Here is a 24,303-nt window from a genome sequence, read left to right on the forward strand (position 1 = left end):
GAGTCGGATACACCCAAATAACTCCAACGTAAACACGGGACGGAGAAGAGAGAAGGGGATGGGGGGTGGGGGTGACACCAGCACACTCAGTTTTCAAGTCACAGGATATGAACTGTATCTCCAAAGACAAAGATCATGGCCTCATCTACACTGATTGGGTCTCGTTGCATGAGGTGTCTCCCTCAAAGACATAGTGGAGACTCCAAACCGCCCTTTGAGGTCTTTGGACTATAGTGGAGGCTCCAGACCGCCCTTTGAGGTCTTTGGACTATAGTGGAGGCTCCAGACCGCCCTTTGAGGTCTTTGGACTATAGTGGAGGCTCCAGACCGCCCTTTGAGGTCTTTGGACTATAGTGGAGGCTCCAGACCGCCCTTTGAGGTCTTTGGACTGTGAGGTTTGACTGGAGTCAGAAAAAACTGGGCCGTGTGGTCGTGACACAGAATACAAGCGTCCTAAAAGCTGTCTGCTCCAAACAGTTTGATTAACAGGTACTTCGTTGGTGGTGAACAAAGACTCGCTTTTCCTAAACGTTGGGCGTTTGTGAATGAAACTGGTCCCAGTGTGTCAGCCACAGGTGTGGTTCAGACACTCTTCTTGTACTTACGTTCAGGACGAATTGTGTGACGTTTTTCTTTACCCTACAAAAATACAGAATCTGTTAGGATTAAAACTGGCTAGATTAAGTTTCAGCTATGTTTGTTTATAAGTATCTATGGTTTTGTAAGTCCGCAATCTTGACGCCACTAACTTCAAGCAAGGGAGGTAAGGAATTGCTGTGCGCGCCATTCCTGTTAATCCACTAATAGTCTTCCCAATTGACATCCATTCATGATGCCATGAGCGGAAATTCTACCAGAAAATGATAATGAAGCTAAATGCTGAATTTCTGCATGTGTACTTTCTTTTCAGCAAATCCAAGTCTTTGAACGGAAGATGAAGTCAGAGAGACTTGGTGGATGGGTAAGTTTCTACAGATGATCTCAGTTCTTCAGAACATATTGCATGATCACCTTTGTCGACTGTTTATTTACTCATATACTGTTATTGAATGAAACGCTTATAATTATGATGAAATAATAGTATTTGTATTGCTTTGCACTTATAATTATATGCTACTTCTTGAAAGTCCTGTGTAAATGTTTTACAACAGGACCACAATGTTTAGCGGACAGAAAAAGATTCAACTGCCTTTGACTTCAGGAAAATTTTTAAAAATCGTCTGATAAATAAAAACGTAGTTTCAAATGTAGGATGAACAAGATTAACGTACGTGTGTTTCAGGATGTCTCACACATTCCATGTTTGATGATAACCTGTTACATTGTGCTTGCCCCTTTTTCTCACCGTTCGCGTAATGAGGGTTATGAAGGGCGGGTGTGATGCGTTCATTACATCAACAGTAGGCGTCATCCCATTGATTCATTCTGTTCGTTCGCCTACAGGTTAGAATATGTCTGTGTTCATGCGCCATTTTGTCGGGTTGCTGGTGAAGTGTGTTGTAGATAGGTCATTTCATCTTGATAGGTAGGTGTGTGTATGTGCAATTGTTTTTCCTTCTTCGAGGAGTATGTGTTTTCTCAGGTAGACAAAAATGATCATGTACACACTCGCGTGTGTGTCTCCACACGCGTGTTCTTGCTTTCTCACAAACACACTCGTATGCACAGCCACACACGTCGGCAGAAACGCCATGTTTGTACAGAACTCTTGTCGACACAGTTGTGCTTTTACAACTCATGAGCAACATGAAGAACAGAAGTCACAACAAACTTCTTGGTTGTTGTGTTTGCTCTTGGCAGTTTTGTTCGATTGCAACTGGTGATGAGAGAAAATGAGTACAGACTAAAGCAATAAGTAACTGTTTTGCCAGGTAACGGGCGAACGGGCAACTTGCTGAAAGATTCAAATGGAATGAAAATATTCTTTTATGTTTATTGCCCTTGTCTTTTCTCTGTCTTGTATGTACGTAATAAGGTTAGTAATGTCGTGAATGTACGTAATAAGGTTAGTAATGTCGTGAATGTACGTGATAAGGTTAGTAATGTCGTGAATGTACGTAATAAGGTTAGTAATGTCGTGAATGTACGTGATAAGGTTAGTAATGTCGTGAATGTACGTAATAAGGTTAGTAATGTCGTGAATGTACGTGATAAGGTTAGTAATGTCGTGAATGTACGTGATAAGGTTAGTAATGTCGTGAATGTACGTGATAAGGTTAGTAATGTCGTGAATGTACGTGATAAGGTTAGTAATGTCGTGAATGTACGTGATAAGGTTAGTAATGTCGTGAATGTACGTGATAAGGTTAGTAATGTCGTGAATGTACGTGATAAGCTTAGTAATGTCGTGAATGTACGTGATAAGGTTAGTAATGTCTTGTATGTACGTAATAAGGTTAGTAATGTCGTGAATGTACGTGATAAGAATAGGATTTTGTGTGTACAAAAAACATCAGTGAACATGTTAAATGCCTTTTGAAAACTCATTTTAACTCCTTTTTGAAAACTCATCTGCAACTGACAATCGCACTGTGTTGTTCCATTGGCTTATTTGTAGACTGTTGATATTCCTTTGAGGGCTCACGTTAGAATGCTTTATTCAAGATGATAGATTACTTTCATTCTGGTGGCTCGACCTTCATCACTGCATCAAGAAAACGATTAACAACTCACCAGAAAAAAAAAACGAAACAAAAACAAAACGTTTCTGTGTTTACAAGGGAGTGGGACACTGTACAATGTGAAATTAACATTCTCGATTCTCCGTGGTGCCTCACCGACTTCCCTATGTCAGTTGTTTTGTTTTTTGTTTGTTTGGTTGTTTGGGTTTTTTTGTTTGTTTGTTTTTTGTTTGTTTGGTTGGTTGGTTGTTGTTTTTTGTCAACAAGGACACATTTTGACACAACTGTTAGTGATACTGCTGTGTATATGAATGCTCGAGAGTTAGGAAGAATAACAAATGTTCAGTAAGAATATGTTTTAACACAGTTGTTAGCGATAGTGCTGTGCAGATTGTTTAAAAGTTAGACCCCCCCAAAAAAAAAACCGCGTTTGGTGTCAAAGGGAAAACGAATCAAGGATGAAAAAATGTTACGGACTGATTCCTTGTTTTAACAAAGCTAATAGAGATCAAACGTACGTATGGTGACGTTCTCAAGAAAAGCGACAAAAGACAAAGCGATGAGTATGTCTCTCTCTTCTGCACGTGACTTCCAAAGCTACAGCAGCCTTTCACTAAACAATTCGTTATATCAACACTAAATCGAGCTGAATATTGTTATACATTTGTGCGTATTATACATGTGGAGTGTGCCACGCTGTTTCACTGAAGACTGACAAACGTTCATGAGAACTGACATATGGTAGGCTATCTGTCTGGGCTGGATTTTGTACTCTGCTTTTTGTCATCCTCAAACTGTCTTGTATTCGTACGCGCACTAATTAACCGATGACCGATATATATCCTATATAATTTTAGATAAACGCGTTGTTTTTTGTTGTTGTTTTTATTGACATATTTGAATCTGTCTGCAATAGAATATCTCTAGATTATTTTTCTGGTCCAAACCATCACATGATGAGGTTTAAAAAAAAAACTAAAAAAAAACAAAAACAAAAAAAAACTTTCCATGAAATGTGTTCACTGAAATTGTTGAGATAACTTATCTTTGATCCTCTTGACTGAAACGAGGCGACCTAAAGTGAAAGTCGAGTTGAAGAACTGAGTTTTTTAATTTGTGTTTCCAGATATGATTTAATTTTATTTCGATCGTCTTGAGAGTACTTGTGGTTAACGTGGACTGAAAGGAGTAGGCATTAAATTGAAAGGAGCAATAATGTATTTGTTTTGTGACCCTGTAATCAGATTTTTCAATACAGGGTAGTGAATAAACGCACTCTGAAACTCCTTAAGAAGACTATTATAACCATTTCAACTGTTTCTGCTTTGTTGTGTGTCTCCTAACATTTTGTGACTGTCTCTGTGTCTGTGTGTCTCCTAACATTTTGTGACTGTATCTGTGTCTGTGTGTCTCCTAACATTTTGTGACTGTCTCTGTGCCTGTGTGCTTGGGGTAGCGTTCTAACCCGAGGTAAACTCATAGTAGTATTTAGTTTGGTTGGAAGATGGCGGTTTTGGTTTCCCCGTTTCTCATCAATGTTTCCCCACTCCCCGTCTCTCATCAATGTTTCCCCACTCCCCGTCTCTATCAATGTTTCCCCACTCCCCGTCTCTCATCAATGTTTCCCCACTCCCCGTCTCTCATCAATGTTTCCCCACTCCCCGTCTCTATCAATGTTTCCCCACTCCCCGTTTCTCATCAATGTTTCCCCACTCCCCGTCTCTATCAATGTTTCCCCACTCCCCGTCTCTCATCAATGTTTCCCCACTCCCCGTCTCTCAGTGTTTCCCCACTCCCCGTCTCTCATCAATGTTTCCCCACTCCCCGTCTCTCTATCAGTGTTTCTCCACTCCCCGTCTCTCTATCAGTGTTTCCCCACTCCCCGTCTCTCATCAATGATTCCCCACTCCCCGTCTCTCATCAATGTTTCCCCACTCCCCGTCTGTCATCAATGTTTCCCCACTCCCCGTCTCTCATCAGTGTTTCCCCACTCCCCGTTTCTCATCAGTGTTTCCCCATCAATGTTTCCCCACTCCCCGTCTCTCATCAATGTTTCCCCACTCCCCGTCTCTCATCATCAATGTTTTTCCCACTCCCCGTCTCTCATCAGTGTTTCCTCACTCCCCGTTTCTCATCAGTGTTTCCCCACTCCCCGTCTCTCGTCAGTGTTTCCCCACTCCCCGTTTCTCATCAGTGTTTCTCCACTCCCCGTCTCTCTATCAGTGTTTCCCCACTCCCCGTCTCTCATCAATGATTCCCCACTCCCCGTCTCTCATCAATGTTTCCCCACTCCCCGTCTGTCATCAATGTTTCCCCACTCCCCGTCTGTCATCAATGTTTCCCCACTCCCCGTCTCTCATCAGTGTTTCCCCACTCCCCGTTTCTCATCAGTGTTTCCCCATCAATGTTTCCCCACTCCCCGTCTCTCATCAATGTTTCCCCACTCCCCGTCTCTCATCATCAATGTTTTTCCCACTCCCCGTCTCTCATCAATGTTTCCCCACTCCCCGTCTCTCATCAGTGTTTCCCCACTCCACGTCTCTCATCATCAATGTTTTTCCCACTCCCCGTCTCTCATCAATGTTTCCCCACTCCCCGTCTCTCATCAATGTTTCCCCACTCCCCGTCTCTATCAGTGTTTCCCCACTCCCCGTCTCTCATCAATGTTTCCCCACTCCCCGTCTCTATCAATGTTTCCCCACTCCCCGTCTCTATCAGTGTTTCCCTAATCCACGTCTCTCATCAATGTTTCCCCACTCCACGTCTCTCATCAATGTTTCCCCACTCCCCGTCTCTATCAGTGTTTCCCCACTCCCCGTCTCTCATCAATGTTTCCCCACTCCCCGTCTCTCATCATCAATGTTTCCCCACTCCCCGTCTCTCATCAATGTTTCCCCACTCCCCGTCTCTCATCAATGTTTCCCCACTCCCCGTCTCTCATCAATGTTTCCCCACTCACCGTTTCTCATCAATGTTTCCCTACTCCCCGTTTCTCATCAATGTTTCCCCACTCCCCGTTTCTCATCATCAATGTTTCCCTAATCCACAGTATGTATCGTGTCGGTGTGACCACAACCATTGAGTATACTCACCATTCATTGTAACCACCACTATTATATCCCATCCATAACCCACAGTACTCATCATGTATCGTAGCTGTTGGCTCTTGCTCTTTTCTCTTCGCTTGTCTCCCATACATCGTGGCGTTGCACTACTTTTCCTTCCATAGCGGGCCCTATGTCGAGCCATTGAACCGGCGGATGACCACAACAAGCTGAAGCGGAGACTTACTTGGCGAAAATCGTCCAGTGAGAGAAAAACTCCGAAGAAAACGCGAGAAGTGCGCGCCAATGGCATCACTTTTTCCAAAGACAGTGAGGCCCTGATGGGGGAGCGAACAGAAATCGAACTGACGTCAGTGGCAGTGGAGGTAAGGTGCTGTGGAGGGCAGGAGCAAGGTGTGAGCTGGGCATGCGATGTGTCTTGCACACAGCATCTGCTGGCTTTGTTTTTCTTCTGGTGGTTTCTACTTTTGTTTGTTTTGCATGAGTGTTGTAGTTTTGGATTTCTGTGAGGGGTTTTTCTCGGGAATGTTGTGTTGGGTGTTTAGTTATTTTTACGGTGTTTGTGTGGTGGTGTCTTTTTTATGGGAGTGTGCCCTTCTACCATGTTCAAAGCTTTCCCCACTTTACTTAATGGACTACATAATATTCACTTTTACTCTTTTACTCTCCTACACATTTTTTTGCCTTTGCTGCCATGCTTGTTTATTTGGCGTAGGAACACTTGTTGATCTTGAACACACTAGCTTTCTTCTATCCGTTTGTGGATGAGTTGCACATCTAGACTTTATTAGAAAATGTTCAGCTGAACATTGTAAGAAACACTCGTGTGTGTATAGCCGTATGCACATGATACATCCACATTATGCTGTGAAGTTGATTTTTTTTCGTTGATACAAGAAAAGAATGATTATAACAGCCAGTCAGAAAAAAGACGTTGCCAAACACATATAACTTTGTCCCGACAGCACTGCACGTGAACTTGTATCCTCAAGTGTGTGCAGGGATGGGGTGGAGGTTGTTGATCAAAACTGTGACTTTGTCAACATTGTATATTAGCAATGGCGTGTTCCTAGTGCTGTTTGTGATTTTTCACGAGCCTTGACTTGCATGTGCATGCTACGAAACTGACATGACTGAGTCAAAGGGAGGGGTGCGGGGGGGGAGGGGGGGGTTGCATGGGGGGACTGGGGTTGAGGCTGGTGGGTGTGCATGAATCGCATGTGTTTGCTGAAGTCGTTTGAGAAAGAAAACTGCCGAAAACATTCATCGTGGGCAAATCCCTGAAGCTGAAGCTTGTTGAAGCTGATGACGAACACGGGCTTTTGCCGTTCAGCTTCAGTAGATAGTTAACTTCATGCCTTCTCGTTGCCTGTTTGCTTGTCTAATTGTATGACTGGTTCTCTGTCTCTTTCTCTCAGTGACTGTCTTTGCCAGCCTCTGTCTCTGTCTCTGTCTGTGTGTGTGTGTGTGTCTGCGTGCTCAATCTAAGTTTACTTGTTTCTCTATCTGCGATGAAATTCGTGCGACCTGTTCCTCTTCATTTGTTCAAAAGATTTACGTTCTGAGAGTGATCCGTTTTTCTCATGTTTCTAGCGCATTGCTCTGCTTACGCTTGCAACTTATTGTTTATGATTGTATTTATGACATGAAGTTCACACACACACGCACGCACCCCCACCCCGACCCCCCTCATACACACACACACACACTCTCTCGTATCTTGTCACTTTCTTCCCACCGTTTTCCAGATGGTTCTGACGGACCCCTCCCCCTCCCATCCCCACCATTCCTTTTCCTCTCCCTCCCTCAGTTTACATTGAAACCAAGCGGAAAGTCAGCAAAATACTGACAACTTAACATGAATGGCATAATTGCAAAAGAGAGCCATTGAGAGTCCTTGTTATTTTTTGAACAATTTCAAACAAAAGTAGACAGCTTTATAAAGCGTTGCCAGTTGAAGTACTATGAACTGATTTCTTGAATGAATGAAGTAAAAATCTCAGCAGCATCTGTTCACGTCGTATTCAAAGATGATATGCGTGGTGGTAATTACACTACTTTTGATGCAGATTTTTTTTCTCATAAATGCAGTCTGTATATTTTACAGTGAGCTCCCTGTTTCTGTAGTAGCCTTCCTTGATTTGGAGCAGAGCATATAGTCAGTATTGGCGCTGCCTCTGACGGAATCGGTGTTCAGTTTCAGTTCACTGACACGATTCCAGTAGGTTTTCTTCAGTGAAGAATAACTTCTTTTAATGAAATTAGGCTGATCATTTTCTACTGCACTGAAATATTTATTGCGTTTTTTAAAGCACAGATATCCACTTGTTTTTTTCTTCCAAAAACTGCCAAGAGATGCAATGAAGGTTGATTTTTCGAACTACGAAAAGACAACACTGTTAATGGTGGAATCGCCAATGCTACCTCACCCTTGTTATAACCAAGTAGCCTATTGAACCATCTGAACAAGACCAAATACAAAAGTACATATTGAGGGACAGTATATGGACTGCTCTTTCACGGAAACGAAGGTTTGACTGATTTCCACAGCATTTTAACTTTGAACTGCTGTAGACTATTTATTGAGATGTTGGCTATTTCGCTGATGCACGCTTCATCTGTTCTTCGGATGGTGTGTGTGTTGTTTTTATGTTGAAGCATGAGCTGAAACACCAACAGCAAGCTTACGCGCTGTACTGCCCGCACGTTGTGCATTATTACCCAACAAGGATTCAGGTGCATAAAAAGAACATTGTTCGTGCATGTTAAAAGCTTTGAGCGCACTGGCGATGTTGCATGTTGGTTGCATAAGTTCAGAAGCATGCTGACCACAGTGTTACCTGCTAACGATCTTCACGTTCGAACGTTTTTCCGGCCTTTGTCGAGAGGCTGCTTTCAAGTTGTGCGTGCGTCAATGTGTGTTTGATCGTCTTGGCGCCCCAAGTTTTATTCAGGAGCTATGCACAAACTGATATTAATTCTGATGGCTGCTCTTCTTTATTATTATTATTATTATTATTATTATTATTTCCTTCATCATTATTATTATTATTATTATTATTATTATTATTATTATTATTATTATTATTATTGTTGTTGTTGTTGTTGTTTATTGTTATAATTATTATTATTCTACCATGTGTCGTGAGAAATTGGGGAAAACATATTTCTCTGTACTGTTTAAAACCTACTTCCTGTCTGGGGAAATGAGAAAAACTTTATTTTTGTATAATGTTTTCCAGTTGTGAGAAAATCCGTTTTGTGTACCGGTTTTCCCTGTTCTGAGAAATTGAGGAAAATATCTTTTCCTGTGCCGTTTTAATCTACCTCCTGTTGTGAGAAAGTGAGGAATCCTCCTATTTCCATACTGTTTTAAACTTTCCTCCTGCCTTCAGAAAGTGAGGAAAACAGCCTCTTTCTCTACAGTTTTAAATGTACCCTCTTGTGGGAAAGAGGGTGCAAGCTTTACGCAGAGTGCATGCCCCATCTTGGAAGACTTCCACGTGCAGAATATCATGTGTAATTATCTTTGCGTTGAGGTTGTTTGTTTTTTTTTAATTGTGGCAGCAAATTGTCGTAATGGTCAACGTCAAAGACATGTTCTAGATTTCAGTGCATGGATATGAGTTTACTTGTGCCAGATTTTCTTTTCTTTTCTCTTTTTTGGGGGGTTTGGGGGGTTCGAGTTTTTCGGGATGGGTATTTACAGTGTTCAGTCCTGATTTGGATATGTGTGTCGGCTGGGTTATAAGCAACAAAGATGGATAGATTGGCTACCCTTTTTTTTTAATTGACGAAATGATCCAACACCAGAGGCATGTCCCAGGTTTGCGTGCATGGATATGACTACTTTTGCCTAATTCCGGGTGTTCATTTTTGTTTGATGGATTCTGTGTTGTTCCTTTTTCTTGTTCCACGGGATCGATGTTGACGGTGTTTTCAGCTCTGCTCGGTTGGGCTTTAGATAACGCTTGATGTTTCACCCTGCTTGACGCCAGGGTATGATATAAGAGGACATCTTTGTCAGTAGTTTAAAGCCTAAATGGTCCCCTATAGCAGCATCTTCATTGCCCCCATCATTATTCAGCATCTCCGAAATGATAGTAAACAAAATGTCCCAAATTTGGGTTGTCATCATTATTATTATCATTATTGCACGTGCAAGATATGAGCTACAACTTGAATTGTCCTTGAAACAATGACAACACCTGCACAAAGAACAGAACACATTTGCACACGTTTTAAAATAAATGTGAATATTAATTAAGCAATACCAGATTGAACTCGCTCCACTCTTTTTTTTTTATATTTTTTTATCATTTCCCCTTCCCCCCCACATCAAACCAGCTTTCTAACCCCCTGTCCCCTCCCCCTGTCCCCCATCATCCCTCTCCCTGTATCACACCACGTTCATACAGCCTGCACGTGCAGGAGGCGGGGCTGGAGGAGGACGTGGAGACTGCCCTGGACGAGGGGGTGAGGGACATGCTGGAGTACAAGGACGACGGCTACATAGAGCTGGTCCTCAAGGTCCTCGCCCGTATCTGTGACGGGCAGCACGTCGGACTGCAGGTAGGGTGTGGGGGGAGGAGGGGAGAGGGGGGTGGCTGTTTGGTGGGAGAGGTGTAGGGGTGGTGTATGGGGGTGGGAGGAATAGAGGGCTGTGTGTTTTGTATTGTGTGTCATGCCGTGTACAGGTGTGTTCCCTGCGTGTTGCAGAACTACCTGCGGGAGGAATGGGAGGGGGCTGTGTGTTGGTGTGTTGTGTGTCATGCCGTGTACAGGTATGTTCCCTGCGTGTTGCAGAACTACCTGCGGGAGGAATAGAGGGCTGTGTGTTGTGTCGTGTGTGTCATGCTGTGTACAGGTGTATTACAAGTGTGTTCCCTGCGTGTTGCAGAACTACCTGCGGGAGGAATAGAGGGCTGTGTGTTGTGTCGTGTGTGTCATGCTGTGTACAGGTGTATTACAAGTGTGTTCCCTGCGTGTTGCAGAACTACCTGCGGGAGCAGCCGGACAACGTGAAGACGTTCAACATCGTGGGGGAGACGGCCCAGTTCCTCAACGTGGTCTACACCACCATCAACAGCAAGACCATCGACCTCGTCATCCAGCTCTTCAACACCCTCAATGAGTTCTGCTCCGTACGTGTGTGTGTGTGTGTGTGTGTGTGTGTAGTGTGTGTGTGTGTGTGTGTGTGTGTGTGTAGTATGTGTGTGTATGTGTGTGTAGTGTGTGTGTGTGTGTGTTGTGTGTGTGTGTGTGTGTGTGTGTGTGTGTGTGTGTGTGTGTGTGTGTGCACAGAGAGAGAGATGTAGATATACAGGATAGATAAATCGATTGATAGATTGATACATACACACATCCATCCATCCATACATACATACATACGTACATACATACATATACAACTAGTGTCAGTTAATCGTCCAGAACCAGACAACACAATTCAGTACACGCACAGAAAGGGAGAGGGGTGTGAACAATGAGACTGCTAGGCCTGTCCAGGGAAAGCCCTTTCATCTTCATTCCATGATGTGTGTTCGTTCAGGGAAACCAGGAGAACCGGGTGTCTGTGTACGACAAGAAGGTGATTGACTACATCAACTTCATCCTCAGGGCAGGAGAGATTGCCGACTGCCCCATTGAAAAGGTTACTCCCTATATGTCGGTTGTGTGGTCACGGTGTGGTGGTGGTGGTTTGGTGTCATGTGTGTGTGTGTGTGTGTGTGTGTGTGTGTGTGTGTGTGTGTGTGTGCATTCCTCTGTGTGTGTGTTCGTGCGTGCGTGCGTGCATTCGTGTGTCTGCTTGTGTGTGCTTGTCAATGTGTGTTGTGTGTGTACGAGTTTGTCAGTGTATGCATATGTGTTGTGTGTGTTTTGCAGTTGCTTTTTTTTTTCACCTAGTGTCACTTCTAATAAAAATATTCGTTCACTGGTTAAAAACAAAAAGTGAATATGAATCAACGTTTAAACATTCTCTCTCTCTCTCTCTCTCTCTCTCTCTCTCTCTCTCTCTCTCTCTCTCTCTCTCTCTCTCTCTCTATCTATCTATCTATCTATGTCTATCTCTGTGTGTGTGTGTGTGTGTGTGTGTGTGTGTGTGTGTGTGTGTGTGTGCTACATATCCACATGTCAGCTAAGTAAATTACAGGATTGTATAATTCAGTGTCCAAGCAAAAGGGGTAATGCACTTGAATACTGTCTGTTATTGTTGACAATGTTAGTAGTCTGATGACTTATGAACATTAAGCCATCTGGAATTTGGAATTTGGAATCACTCACACACACAGACACACAACACACACACACACACACACACACACACACACACACACAGATAGTCACATCTTTTACGACGTGTTAAGCTGACCTGGTGTTCGTCCCCTCTCTACAACCAGGTGATTGAACTGCAGCAAACCATCGGAGCCCTGGTGGTGTCCCTGATTGAGGAGAATGGGCCAGGTGCTTCACAGGTGGCAAAGGTAACGATGATGATGATGGTGGTGGTGGTGGTGGTTATTACTGCATGTGTATGGCTGTGATAGTGTATGTATGATTCACTCTGAATTGCTTTTTAAGGGTTTCTGTTGTTGTTGTTGTCGCTACTGTGATTATTGATTGTATGGATGGTTTGCCCTGGGTTGACATCTTGATATGGCTTATTTTCATTCGTGTTGAATGACTGTGATTTTCTTGTGTTGATTTTTTTCTGTTTTACACCACATGTGAATTTCTTGTGTTGATATAATAAAGTATTCTGTATTCTGTATGATGATAATGATAATCATAAGAAGAATTTAAATCACACACACACACACACACACACACACACACACACACACACACACACACACACACACACACACCTGTTTTCTTGTACAAATATCACTTTCAGTGGAAAGACATAAAACTGAACACTACAACAACAACAACTAATAATAATATTATTATTACTGCTACCACTGCTGCTACTATCACTGCTACTTCTACTTCTAGTAGTATTACTTCTTCACTACATACACCACACACAAACAACCCCTCCACCCCCACCCCCCACCCCCCGCCTCCACGCCCACCCCCCCCCCCCCGCACCCCCGCCCTCCACCCCCCCACACACAGCACACCTAAACCTGTGACCCTCCCACCCCCAGGAAGTGAAGGACGCCCTGGACAAGGAGGCGGTGTGTCGCTGCATGACGGCCTGCTACGAGATGCATCAGGCGGAGAAGAAGAAGAAGATGGAGAGTTTGACGGCCAAGGGACCTGACGGCAGCTACCTGCAGTCCGCCAAGACCCTGGCGGCCTTCGGGGGCAGCCTCCTGCAAGGAGTCGTGGTCAGTCAGTCAGTCAGTCAGTCAGTCCCACCAGAAAATGCCGACCGACTCTCCTGTACTGCTGAAAGATCGGGACTGTGAAGCCATATGTGACTGCGATAAATAAACAGATTACTGCTGAGTGTATATATATACAGTGGAGTGATGGCCTACAGGTAACGCGTCCGCATAGGAAGCGAGAGAATCTGAGCGCGCTGGTTCAAATCACGGATCAGCCGCCGATATTTTCTCCCACTCCACTAGACCTTCAGTGGTGGTCTGGGATCAGACGATAAACCGAGGTCCCATGTACAGCATGCACTTAGCGCACGTAAAAGAACCCACGGCAACAAACGGGTTGTTCCTGGCAAAATTCTGTAGAAAAATCCATTTCGACAGAAAAAAAAAAAAAATCTGCACGCAGGAAAAAATACAAAAAATGGGTGGCACTATAGTGCAGTGACGCGCTCTACCTGGGTAGAGCAGCCCAAATTTCACACAGAGAAATCTGTTGTGATAAAAAGAAATACAAATACAAATACAGCTGCCGTATGGAGGAAGTGTGCAAAAATATACATGGGTTCTTCTTCCTCCTCCTCTTCTTCTTCAGCGTTCCCAGGCACGTGAGTTGTTAAATAAGAGTGTGACAAGACGTGTCAACGTTTCATCAGTTCTACTTATCACTGCATCTGGAGAAGAAGGACTTACGGTCTGGAATGTTGACATATATTTTACCACCCACAGTCTCTTTATAGTCTTCCTCCACATGTCGGTCTTGTAAAATCACATCTATTGTCGATGTTGTAAACTCAACAGCCATGTTTTGCTCTATCGCAGTCACGAAAGGTTGATGCATACTCTAAAATTGTGTGAGAAAGTCGGTCGGTATTTCTTTTTTCTTATCTTTTTTTTTTACTGTGGAGATAGTATTCTCATCTGCTTCATGTTTTCTTTTCTTTTCTTTCTTTCTTTCTTGTTTTTGTCCGTCCTGTTCTTGTTCTTTCTTTCACTTTTGTTCTTTTTCTTCTTTCTTTGTTCTTCTTCCTTCTTTCAGCTATTGCTGCTCTTCTTCTTCTTCTTCTTCTCCTCCTCTTCCTCTTCCTCTTCCTCCTCCTCCTCCTCCTTCTCCTTCTCCTCCTCCTCATCTTTTTCTTCCTTTGACGCTACAGCAGTAGCAGTTGCATCAACATCGTCAGCCACGTGTCTTTGTACTGGTGTTGTGAAAGATGGGATAAATGGCAGTGTATGAAGGAAGTAGCTGTCTGGATAAATGGCAGTGTATGAAGGAAGTAGCTGTCTGGATAAATGGTAGTGTATGAAGGAATGAAGGAAGTAGCTGTCTGGATAAATGGCAGTGTATGAAGGAAGTAGCTGTCTGGATAAATGGTAGTGTATGAAGGAATGAAGGAAGTAGCTGTCTGGGTAGGGGAGATAACTGGGCAATGTATAGATGTGTCCAAAGCCAAGGCAAAGTTCAGAACATGCCTTCTTGAATGTTGGATATACAGAGGGTGTGTGTATGTGTCGTGGTGTTTCTTTGTTTCTCAAACTCTTAAAACCGTTCGCACACACACACACACACACACACACACACACACACACACATGAAAAATCAATTTCACAGTAGAATATCTACGGAAAACGTGTAAAGAAATTTGAAATTTGTTCGCCGGTAAAGTAATAGCAAATGAAAGAAGCGTCCGTTATTCACTGCTGACACATGAGGAAGACTGTGCAGAATATTTGTAAGTGATGTGAAGTTACTTTGGTCTGTTTCTGGTTTCTTTGGAACAAATGTGCGTGTGAACATGTTTTGAAATTATAGTTCTGCAAGTTCTCCTTCTCATTTTATTTTATTCGGACGTTGTTCTGGGTTTTATAATTTACTGTTACTTCATTCCTTTGTGGGTTTATTTCCTAAAGATCATTTCACATTCCTTTTGCTTAAATGTGAAACAGTGAATATGTTTTGAATTGTGAACTTTTTGTGTGTGTGTGTTTGTTTTGTTTGTTTGTTTTGTTTGTTTTATGTTGATGCTGTTGTTTTCGTGAAATCTACAAACCCGGAAATGGGCAAAAGAGAATATGACATGTTATTGATACATCTTTTATAGAAATGTATGTGCCTGTGTGCGTGTGTTTGTGTGTGTGTGTGTGTGTGTGTGTGTGTGTGTGTGTGTGTGTGTGTGTGTGTGTGTGTGTGTGTGTGTGTGTGTGTGCAGAAGGGGAAGAAGAAGAACGCCCTGAAGGAGAGTGTGATGGAGGTGGGGTTCACGTGCTACTTGATCCTGGCCAGGATGATGGACATTGACCCGCACGTCATGGACAGTGAGTGTGGAAACCAGGGGGCACTTGGCTAGCTCCATTGTATGGCCTGTGTTGTTGCGCTGTCAGAGTTGATTTTCATAGTTATTGATGAGAAAAACTCTTCGGACTTGTTCTTTGTTGGGTTGTGTTTGTTTGTTTGTTTTCACTTTGCTTGATTTTTTTCACTTCTGTAACCTTCTGGACGTTTACTATTAATTTTATTTATATATTTATGCTGTGTCTTTCATGTCTGTCTGTCTGCCTCTCTCTCTCTCACTCTCTCATTTTGTCTTTCTTTTTTTTTATCCCTTTCTCTGTATACATATATATATATATATGTGTGTGTGTGTGTGTGTGTGTGTGTGTGTGTGTGTGTTGCTCCTCCTCAATCTTCTCTATCTCTGTCTATCTATTCAGGTTATAACTATCTCTGTCTGTCTGCAGTCGTGTTTTTATCACTCTAAAGGACGAAACCCAAACAGAAAAGGAGGGGATGATGTTTCTAACTAAAAAGCAAAAACAAAAGAACAAACTGCAAAATTGATGCTTGTCTCACACGTTGCTTTGAACTTCTTCTTCTTCTTCTTTAACTCTGTGAAGAGTCTTTGGGGTGCGGCACCGAAGGACTGTTCCTCAGATTTCTCCAGGTCTGTTAGTTGTGTGTAAAATCCTGGGTCTCTGCAAATGGCTTTACATCCATTCTGTAGTGTACTCAGGATAACAATTCTATTCTGTCTTCCCCTCCGTCTCCCTCCCTCAGCAGTTCCTTGGAGGATTGCTTCAGCAAGGCCACTGGATCTTGTTACGTGGCCAGACCAGTGTAGCTTTCTTTTCTTGACTGATGTCAGCAGATCTCCATGTGGTCCGTTGTACAGCTTGGTGGTCTGATGCACATATACATTGATGATATGATCAGTGTATCTGATGTTTAGTCACTTGAGATAACACGCAATTTCCATGGCTTGAATTCTTTAGACTGCGTAGACTCAATTTTAACTCTCTCCATACGAACGGCGAAAGAGACGACGTTAATAGCGTTTCACCCCAATAACCACCATCAAAATATTACCAGCGGAAGGCTCTTACACTGAAGAGGTGAATGTTGACAAAGAATACCACAATTCTGATGACGGAAGCTAAAGGTTGGGTCATTGAGACACCCACTGGACATCCGAGGGGTCTGTGTAGAGGAGAAGAGAGGACTGGCCGTACTGAGTGAGTTAAATGAAATGTGTCGTTCCTCTGACACACTTCAAAACTGACCAGTTATGATGTGTCATATTTGTTCTTCCACCAGCCCTGCAGCTGACCCCAGAGAAGCAAAAGGCTCTGGACTACTACAAGAAGAACTCCCTGTCCATTGAAGTGGTCAAAGACGACATTCTGCAGAAGGTCAACTTCCGGGTCAAAAACAAGGTGGGTCAGTCAGTAGAGAAGGGCGGGAATGGAAAACAAAATGAAACGAAACGCTTTTCTATTTCACGAGGGCAGTGGAAAAGCATAGTTATATTATTTTAGATCAAGCCCTCTGGGAAAAAGCTACGTACACAGGACATGTTGTTTCATACACAAGAAGACAAAGAAGAAAGAAAAGAGATTCGGGAGACGTGGAGGAGGGATGCTGACGTCAGTCTGGTAGAAATAAGGTGTGGCGGGATCATGGTGGGAGTTGGAAAGAAAAGAGGTGACGAGATGTATTGATAATTGGTGTTAGTATGACAGAAGTGCGTGAATTTGGCTGCAGATATTGCCAGACACTGCATTGTTTTAAAGTCGGTGGCAGGCTTTTGCCCAGAGCTTTTACATCAGCTGACCTATTGGAGTGCTGATGATATCTTTTTTTTATCTTTTTTGTCATATTATCCACTGACTACTTTTCATCTTTGCAGCATGATATATCAAAGACTGAAGAGGCATGGTGCCTCAGTATGAAAACACGGACATGGCGATTCTCATAAAGCCTGAAGTTTCAAAGTAGTCTGTAATCCGTCACTGTCGCTCTGATGTGCTTGTATGTGTTCCTGTGTATTTGAAGTGCTCGTGTAGTTTCAGAGTAGTATGCAATGTGTCTTTATTCAGAACATGTCACAATTCACCAGTTACAGACACACATGACTCCAACAAAATCATACACAAAGTCCTGTCCAGATTATTTAGCATGTGATGGGTGTCGTTGCAGCCAGAGATTTATAAACTGACTGACCCTACTGTCAGTGTGTGTGTATGTGCCCTGTGTTTGATAGATTTTTGCGTGTGCGTGTGTGTATGTGTGTTTGTGTGTGTATGCGTGCGTGCTTGTGTACGAATGTGTGCTTACCTGCTTGGTGCGTGCACGTGCAGAGCGTGTTGCGGGAGGAGGTGAAGGAGAAGCTGAAGTGGAACGTGGACCGCACATCCCCCACCAACAAGATCCGGGACCTGATGAGCTGGACCAGCGACATCATGAAGGACATCTCCTACCAGCGCAAGATCCTCGACAACCCCATCGCCAAGCTCTTCACCAAGGGCTGGTAGGCGTCAGGCATAGCGTGATGGAAAGGGGGAGGAGGGGGAGAAAAAGAAGAGGAACGATGATGATGATGATAATGACGATGATAAAGATTATAATGACGATGATAATAGTAATGATAGCACTTTATGGAACACTTATCCTTCACAGAGACAGTAAGATGAATTCTTCGCTCACCAAACTCTTTTGATTTTTACACAACTGCCACTGCAACTACAACAAACAACAACTACTACTACTAATAATAATAATGCTAATAATACTAACACTACTACAGCTGTTGCTGTTGCTGCTGCTGCTGCTGCTGCTGCTGCTAAGTAATAATGATGATAATGATAATAGTAATCATAATAGCAATGATAATTATAATTCAATGAACATTTCATTTAACAGTGCAAATTTGACCAACATCATTTTACTATGTTTCACAACTCACAGTTAACCAGATCACTCATTCAACTTCCGCCTTACACATCTCTTTCTGCGTTCATGGGCTCCAACTCCCTTGTTCACTCGTATGAATGAGTGGGCTTTTACGTGCACGACCGTTTTAATAACCTCCATGTAGGCAGCCATACTTCGTTTTGGGGGTATGCATGCTGAGGTGTGTTTTTTTGTTGTTTTTTTTATTTGTTTGTTTGTTTATTTTTTCTTGTTTCCATAACCCACCGAACATGTATTACATTATCATTAACGAACACATTTGACCAGTATGCATATACACAGGAAAGGGGTTCTGACACTAGTTAGGTCAGCTCGTCAGTTAACAAAGGAGATCAGGGGTGAAATCCCTCTTCCTTTAACCCACCAGCACTATGACTAGGGTTCGAACTCGGGGCACTCAGAGTAATAAAGTAAAAACAAAACAACAACAACGCCTTAACCACTCGGGTTTTGTTCATCTCATCCTTCGTATCATTTGATCCGCTGAAAAAGGACTAATATACAGCCCACTGCTGTCTCAGGCTTCTGTGGAACTACGGAGCCATCATCCTGAGCCTGGCCATCAACATCATCATGCTGTGGACCTGGAACGCCAAGGCCTGCGCCGAGGACTCCCAGAAGAGCAACATCACTGCCGAGACCTGCCCCAACACTTACGAGTGAGTCCTCCATCTGTGGCAAGAACCAGAACTGCAATTGGGAGCACTGGGGTTGTCCAGCGCTGTTGACATGCCTATCTCTTGAAGGGATTTTCTTCTCAGTGTCGATTTTGGCAGTAGGTTGTCTGGTGTTGTTGATATCTCTTGAAGGTCCTCTACACAGACCCCTCGGATGTCCAGTGGGTGTCTCAATGACCCAACCTTTAGCTTCCGTCGTCAGAATTGTGGTATTCTTTGTCAACATTCACCTCTTCAGTACAAGAGCCTTCCACTTGCACTATTTTGATGGTGGTAATTGGGGTGAAACGCTGTTAACGTCGTCTCTTTCGCCGTTCGTATGGAAAGAGTTAAAGGGATTTCTTCTCAGTGTCGATTTTAGCGGTAGGTTGTCTGGTGTTGTTTACATCTCTTGAAGGGATTTCTTCTCAGTGTCGATTTTAGCGGTAGGTTGTTTGGTGTTGTTAATATCTCTTGAAGGGATTTCTTCTCAGTGTCGATTTTAGCAGTAGGTTGTCTGGTGTTGTTTACATCTCTTGAAGGGATTTCTTCTCAGTGTCGATTTTCGCGGTGTAAGATTGGTTTCAAGTCAGAGCGTCTGAAGAACAGTTCGCTGCTGAAATGTACATGACAGTGATTGTTAATAAGGTAAAGTGTTTTGGAAAAGTATTCTGTGTGTCATTTGCAATGCAGGCTTTGTAATACAGCGCTAATATGGCATTTTGTTTTTTAGTGTACTGGTTCTAGAATAAGATCCCACCAACTGGCAAGAATCCAGTCGGATGTGAAGTGTGTGTGTGTGTGTGTGTGTGTGTGTGTGTGTGTGTGTGTGTGTGTGTGTGTGTGTGTTTTGTGTGTATGTGTGTATGTGTGTGTGTGTGTGTTCTTTCTTTAGTTTAACATCTTTTCACTGTTAAGGGATATTAGACGGAGTGTGGTGGAGAGAAAATGTAGTATGTGTATGCGTGCACGTTGGGGTTGGGGGTGATGAAAAGAGATGGTGGGATGACTGAGACAGGGAAGGAGACATGAAAAGCGTCAGATGTTAAAAGGAAGAGCTGCGAAAGGTTGGACTGACAGAGTAATTCATAACTGTCTCAAAGATTCCTATAATTGGATAAAACATGCTTATTATAATAAACATAATCAATGAAAGGTAGATACCAACTGGACTTTAATTCAAACATTTAAAAAATTGTCAGAGTAATTGATAATCATTTTCTAAGGACAAAAACGAGTTTTGTGGAAACTTGTCAGTGCCAGTGAGCTTTTTTAAGACGAGTTGGCTTGTTCTTGAACGCTCGACAAGAATGTGATAGACAGTTACCGTGCTTCTTTTCCGTATAAACACTGTATGTTTTTGCAATATTTTGAATGTAGGGTATTTAAACGAAATCGACAAATAAAGCTTATGATCGGTCTTGACTGGGAGACAGATAAATTAGTGTGTGTGTGTGTGTGTGTGTGTGTGTGTGTGTGTGTGTGTGTGTGTGTGTGTGTCCAGTTTGTTACTGTGCAGCACAGTGGTGTTGACTGCATGTACAGTATCCTATTATCATTAATATCATCATCATCACTAGTAGTAGTAGTAGTAGTAGTAGTATTGTTGTTGCTCTTGTTGTTGTTGTCCTTCTTGTAATCAGTTTTTGTCACCGACCTGTTCGTCATGGATGTAGTTGCTGATGTCATAATTATGGTGGTCCATGATCTTAGATGAAAACAAAACCCACAACAAGACAGACAAAATGAAAAAGTACATATAATTTCATTTCAGGGGAACCAATGTCATTTCTGGCATCCACAGATTTGAGTATGTATTATTAACATTATCCACCACCTACGTGCAGGCGCATTTCGTTCCCTCACTTTATTAATCAAGAACCAATTATCGTCATTCATCACAAGAGAAACAACTCTTCATCACTCTTATCGCGCTTCCCTCCCTTTGCAGCCCCAGCCCCAACTTTGAAGGCATCACGTCTGATGACTACAGGATCGTGCTGTGGGCGTTAGGGGGTGTCCACAACCTCTTCTCGCTCTTCGTCCTCATCAGCTACTTCCTCTCCAACCATCCTCGGCTACCGCGCGCCGCGGAGATCAAGGCCTTCTTCCGGTGTGTGAGGACACTGGGAATCGGGGGTGGGCGGGTCTGTTAGTGTGTGTTGTGTGTGTGTGTGTGTGTGTGTGTGTGTGTGTGTGTGTGTGCCCGTGTGTGTGTGTGTGTGTGTGTGTGTGTGTGTGTGTGTGTGTGTGTGCCCGTGTGTGTGTGTGTGTGTGTGTCTGTGTGTGTGTGTGTGTGTGCCCGTGTGTGTGTGTGTGTGTGTGTGTGTGTGTGTGTGCCGCTGTGGATGGGCGTATGTGGATGTGACCAAGTTCGATGAAAGAGACCCATTTTCTTTTTTATTCTAATTCAAGTCTTTTTTTTTTTCTTCTTCTTTTTTTGGTGTTTTTTTTGCATTCTAGGTATCTTTCTTTTCAACTATACTTTAATGTGTTTACTGTTGTTAATTCAGTTTATTTATATCATTTAATGTTTTTAATGTTTTATACATACTTACAATAGGAGGCCTGACCGGAGCGTTGGGATCATGCGTAGGTCAGATATCTGCTCTAACCACACACACACACACACACACACACACACGCACGCACACACACGCACGCACGCACGCACACACACACACACACACACACACACACACACACACACACACACACACACACACACGCACATGCACATGAACATGGGGCACACGGTATTATAACATAACAGTGGGTAGAAGTTGAAAAAGAAAGTATGGATTTACGCAGTCCTTAAAGCAGAACAACTTGCCCGGTGCTGATAACATTGCACGTGGGTTGAAGTTGAAAAATGAAGTAAGAAATAACGCAGTCCTTACAGCAGAGCAAGGCTCGTGGTGGTGTCTGCAGAGGGATCTGTGGCGGCAAGGCCAAGGAGGAGGAGGACGTGGCCCAGAAAGACGAGTCTCCCTCCAAGCTGCACATCCAGTTCTTCAGCTTCACCACCTTCTATTACCTGGTCAGTCAGGGAGGGAAGCAGTTGAAGTAGTAACAACAGCAGTCGTAGTGGTGGTAGTAGTAGTAGTAGCAGCAGCAGCAGTAGTAGTGGTAGTAGTTGTTGTAGAAGCAGCAGTAGTGGTGGTGGTGGTAGTAGCAGTAGTATTAGTAGTAGTAGCAGCAGCTTCAGTAGTGGTGGTGGTAGTGGTGGAAGTAGTAGTGTTAGTAGTAGTAGCAGCAGCAGCAGCAGTATTAGTAGTAGTAGAAGTTGTAGCAGCAGCAGTAGTGGTGGTGGTGGTAGTGGTAGTAGTATTAGTTGCAGCAGCAGTAGTAGTAGAAGTTGTAGCAGTAGCAGTAGTGGTGGTGGTGGTAGTAGTAGTAGTAGTAGTAGTAGCAGCAGCTTCAGTAGTGGTGGTGGTAGTAGTAGTGTTAGTAGTAGTAGCAGCAGTAGTAGTAGTAGAAGTTGTAGCAGTAGCAGTAGTGGTGGTGGTGGTAGTAGTAGTAGTGTTAGTAGTAGTAGCAGCAGCAGCAGTAGTAGTGGTGGTGGTGGTGGAAGTAGTAGTGGTAGTAGTAGTAGTAGCAGCAGCAACAGCTGCAGCAGCATCAGTAGTGGCAGTTGCAGCAGCAGCACAAGAAGCAGTAGTAACAATAGCAGCAGTAGTAGTGGTGGTGAAAGGTGAGGGAGCTTCATGTTGTGTAGGTATACTGTTCTGCCCGCCTCTCAGTGCCAAGCGTCTGCTCATGAAGTGCAGGGATCGCCGTGGTATCGATACAGGCACAGACATTTCACAGCCAGCTCCATGAAGACCTTGTTCACAGATGTTCTGCCGGATACGGTTTTCCAGTTCATGAGGGAATTATACATTTTTAATTTGATGCATTATAGTTTACCTGGACTGAACTGGACGAGGCTGAATTTTTTTTTAATGTTGTATTAATTGATCTTTTAACATTATCTTAGTTTCGTTTTGACTGGAAGGCGCGCGTGCGCGCATATGTGCGTGCGTGTGTGTGTGTGTGTGTGTGTGTGTGTGTGTGTGCGTGCGTGTGTGTGTAAGTGTGTAAATGGACAGACGCAGACAGAAAGAATAAATTTTTAAACACGCTTAGAGCCGCATGTTAAGCACAGTAAAAATGCACATTTACTATTAACATCATCATCATCATCATCATTATCATCATTACAAACTTCAAAAAACCTTCCAAAGCTTGAAAGAACCTGTCTGATAATGACCTACCCTCCCACCCACCCTCCCTCCACCCACCAGATGTTTCTAGGGATGTCAATAATGGGCACGCTGTTCCACGGATACTTCTTCGCCTTCCACCTGCTGAACGTGGTCAACAACAACCAGCTGCTCTCCGGGGTCATCAAGGCCGTCACCCTCAACGGTAAGGTGGTCCTGTCTGCTCACCTTTGATGGCCATGTGGTCTCGCTCAGTGATAGGGCCAGGTCAGGCTGGATCTGAATGTCTGTACGAGTTTGCATGTGTGTGTGTGTGTGTGTGTGACTGAAACCTGATTGAATGACACAAGAAACGAATGACGAGCGCTCAACCTGCAGCTGTTTGTTGGCTCCTCCCAGTAGGCAGCGTGTTGTGCAAATGACACGTGTTTGTAAAGCGCTTAGAGCTTGGTCTCCGATACTGTATAAGTACTCATATCATCATCATCTTCATCATCTGTTTGATTAAGAATGATAAAGATAATAGTGATTATAGTAATGAGCACTTATTCCATGTTTTTTTTTTTCTTTTCAGTCTGATATGGAGCTCAAAGCGCGTTACAGAATACTCATTAATTATAAATGACGAAATAACAAAATAAATCCATTCACACGCTCACTGCAGACAGACATTTGACACCACTCGTCTGATATATACACACACGCGCGCGCGCGCGCGCATGCGCACGCACACACACACACACACACACACACACACACACACACACACACACACACACACTGTAGAAATAACCAAGATAGATGTTTTGTTCTCTAAAATCATTGACTGATGGAGAGACAACATTTTTTTTTGTTTGGTCGTTTGATGGTTGTCGTTTTACGTGCAACCCGACACAGATAGTATACATTTTCTGCCAGGGAAAGCCCAGTTCAGCATGTTCGCCTTACAATGTACCTTTTATTTACCTGTATACTAGCTGAATCGGTAGCATAAGCAGCACTGGCTTGAAATAGTGTACCTTGTGAACGGGAAGTGTCTGCTGGCCTCAATGTTTATTCATCTTTATCAGCATGTTCGTTGTTTCTGTTGGATTTTTAAGAACATTTCTTCACAAAGTCAACCAAAATGAGTGATAGTCATCTGTTCTGTTGTGTTGGGTTTTTCTCTCCCTGGTCCATG

The 24,303-nt window shown here is 43.3% G+C and overlaps 1 protein-coding gene across 5 annotated transcripts in view; it reads left to right on the plus strand.

The window, feature by feature from the left end:
* The window catches only part of LOC143286064 (inositol 1,4,5-trisphosphate-gated calcium channel ITPR3-like), a 392,528-nt gene that overhangs the window by 358,704 nt on the left and 9,521 nt on the right, over positions 1 to 24,303 (plus strand). For all 5 annotated transcript variants that reach the window (XM_076593621.1, XM_076593622.1, XM_076593624.1 and 2 more), the window contains 14 exons: positions 911 to 961; positions 5,851 to 6,051; positions 10,118 to 10,258; positions 10,681 to 10,830; positions 11,238 to 11,339; positions 12,088 to 12,171; positions 12,841 to 13,023; positions 15,225 to 15,330; positions 16,607 to 16,725; positions 17,650 to 17,819; positions 18,784 to 18,921; positions 20,870 to 21,031; positions 21,850 to 21,958; positions 23,205 to 23,328. In XM_076593621.1, the coding sequence (XP_076449736.1) occupies positions 911 to 961; positions 5,851 to 6,051; positions 10,118 to 10,258; positions 10,681 to 10,830; positions 11,238 to 11,339; positions 12,088 to 12,171; positions 12,841 to 13,023; positions 15,225 to 15,330; positions 16,607 to 16,725; positions 17,650 to 17,819; positions 18,784 to 18,921; positions 20,870 to 21,031; positions 21,850 to 21,958; positions 23,205 to 23,328 (1,840 nt within the window). The remainder of the gene's footprint in view (positions 1 to 910; positions 962 to 5,850; positions 6,052 to 10,117; positions 10,259 to 10,680; positions 10,831 to 11,237; positions 11,340 to 12,087; positions 12,172 to 12,840; positions 13,024 to 15,224; positions 15,331 to 16,606; positions 16,726 to 17,649; positions 17,820 to 18,783; positions 18,922 to 20,869; positions 21,032 to 21,849; positions 21,959 to 23,204; positions 23,329 to 24,303) is intronic.

Source organism: Babylonia areolata, chromosome 9 (assembly GCF_041734735.1).
Source record: "Babylonia areolata isolate BAREFJ2019XMU chromosome 9, ASM4173473v1, whole genome shotgun sequence".
Classification (NCBI taxonomy): Eukaryota; Metazoa; Mollusca; class Gastropoda; order Neogastropoda; family Buccinidae; genus Babylonia; species Babylonia areolata.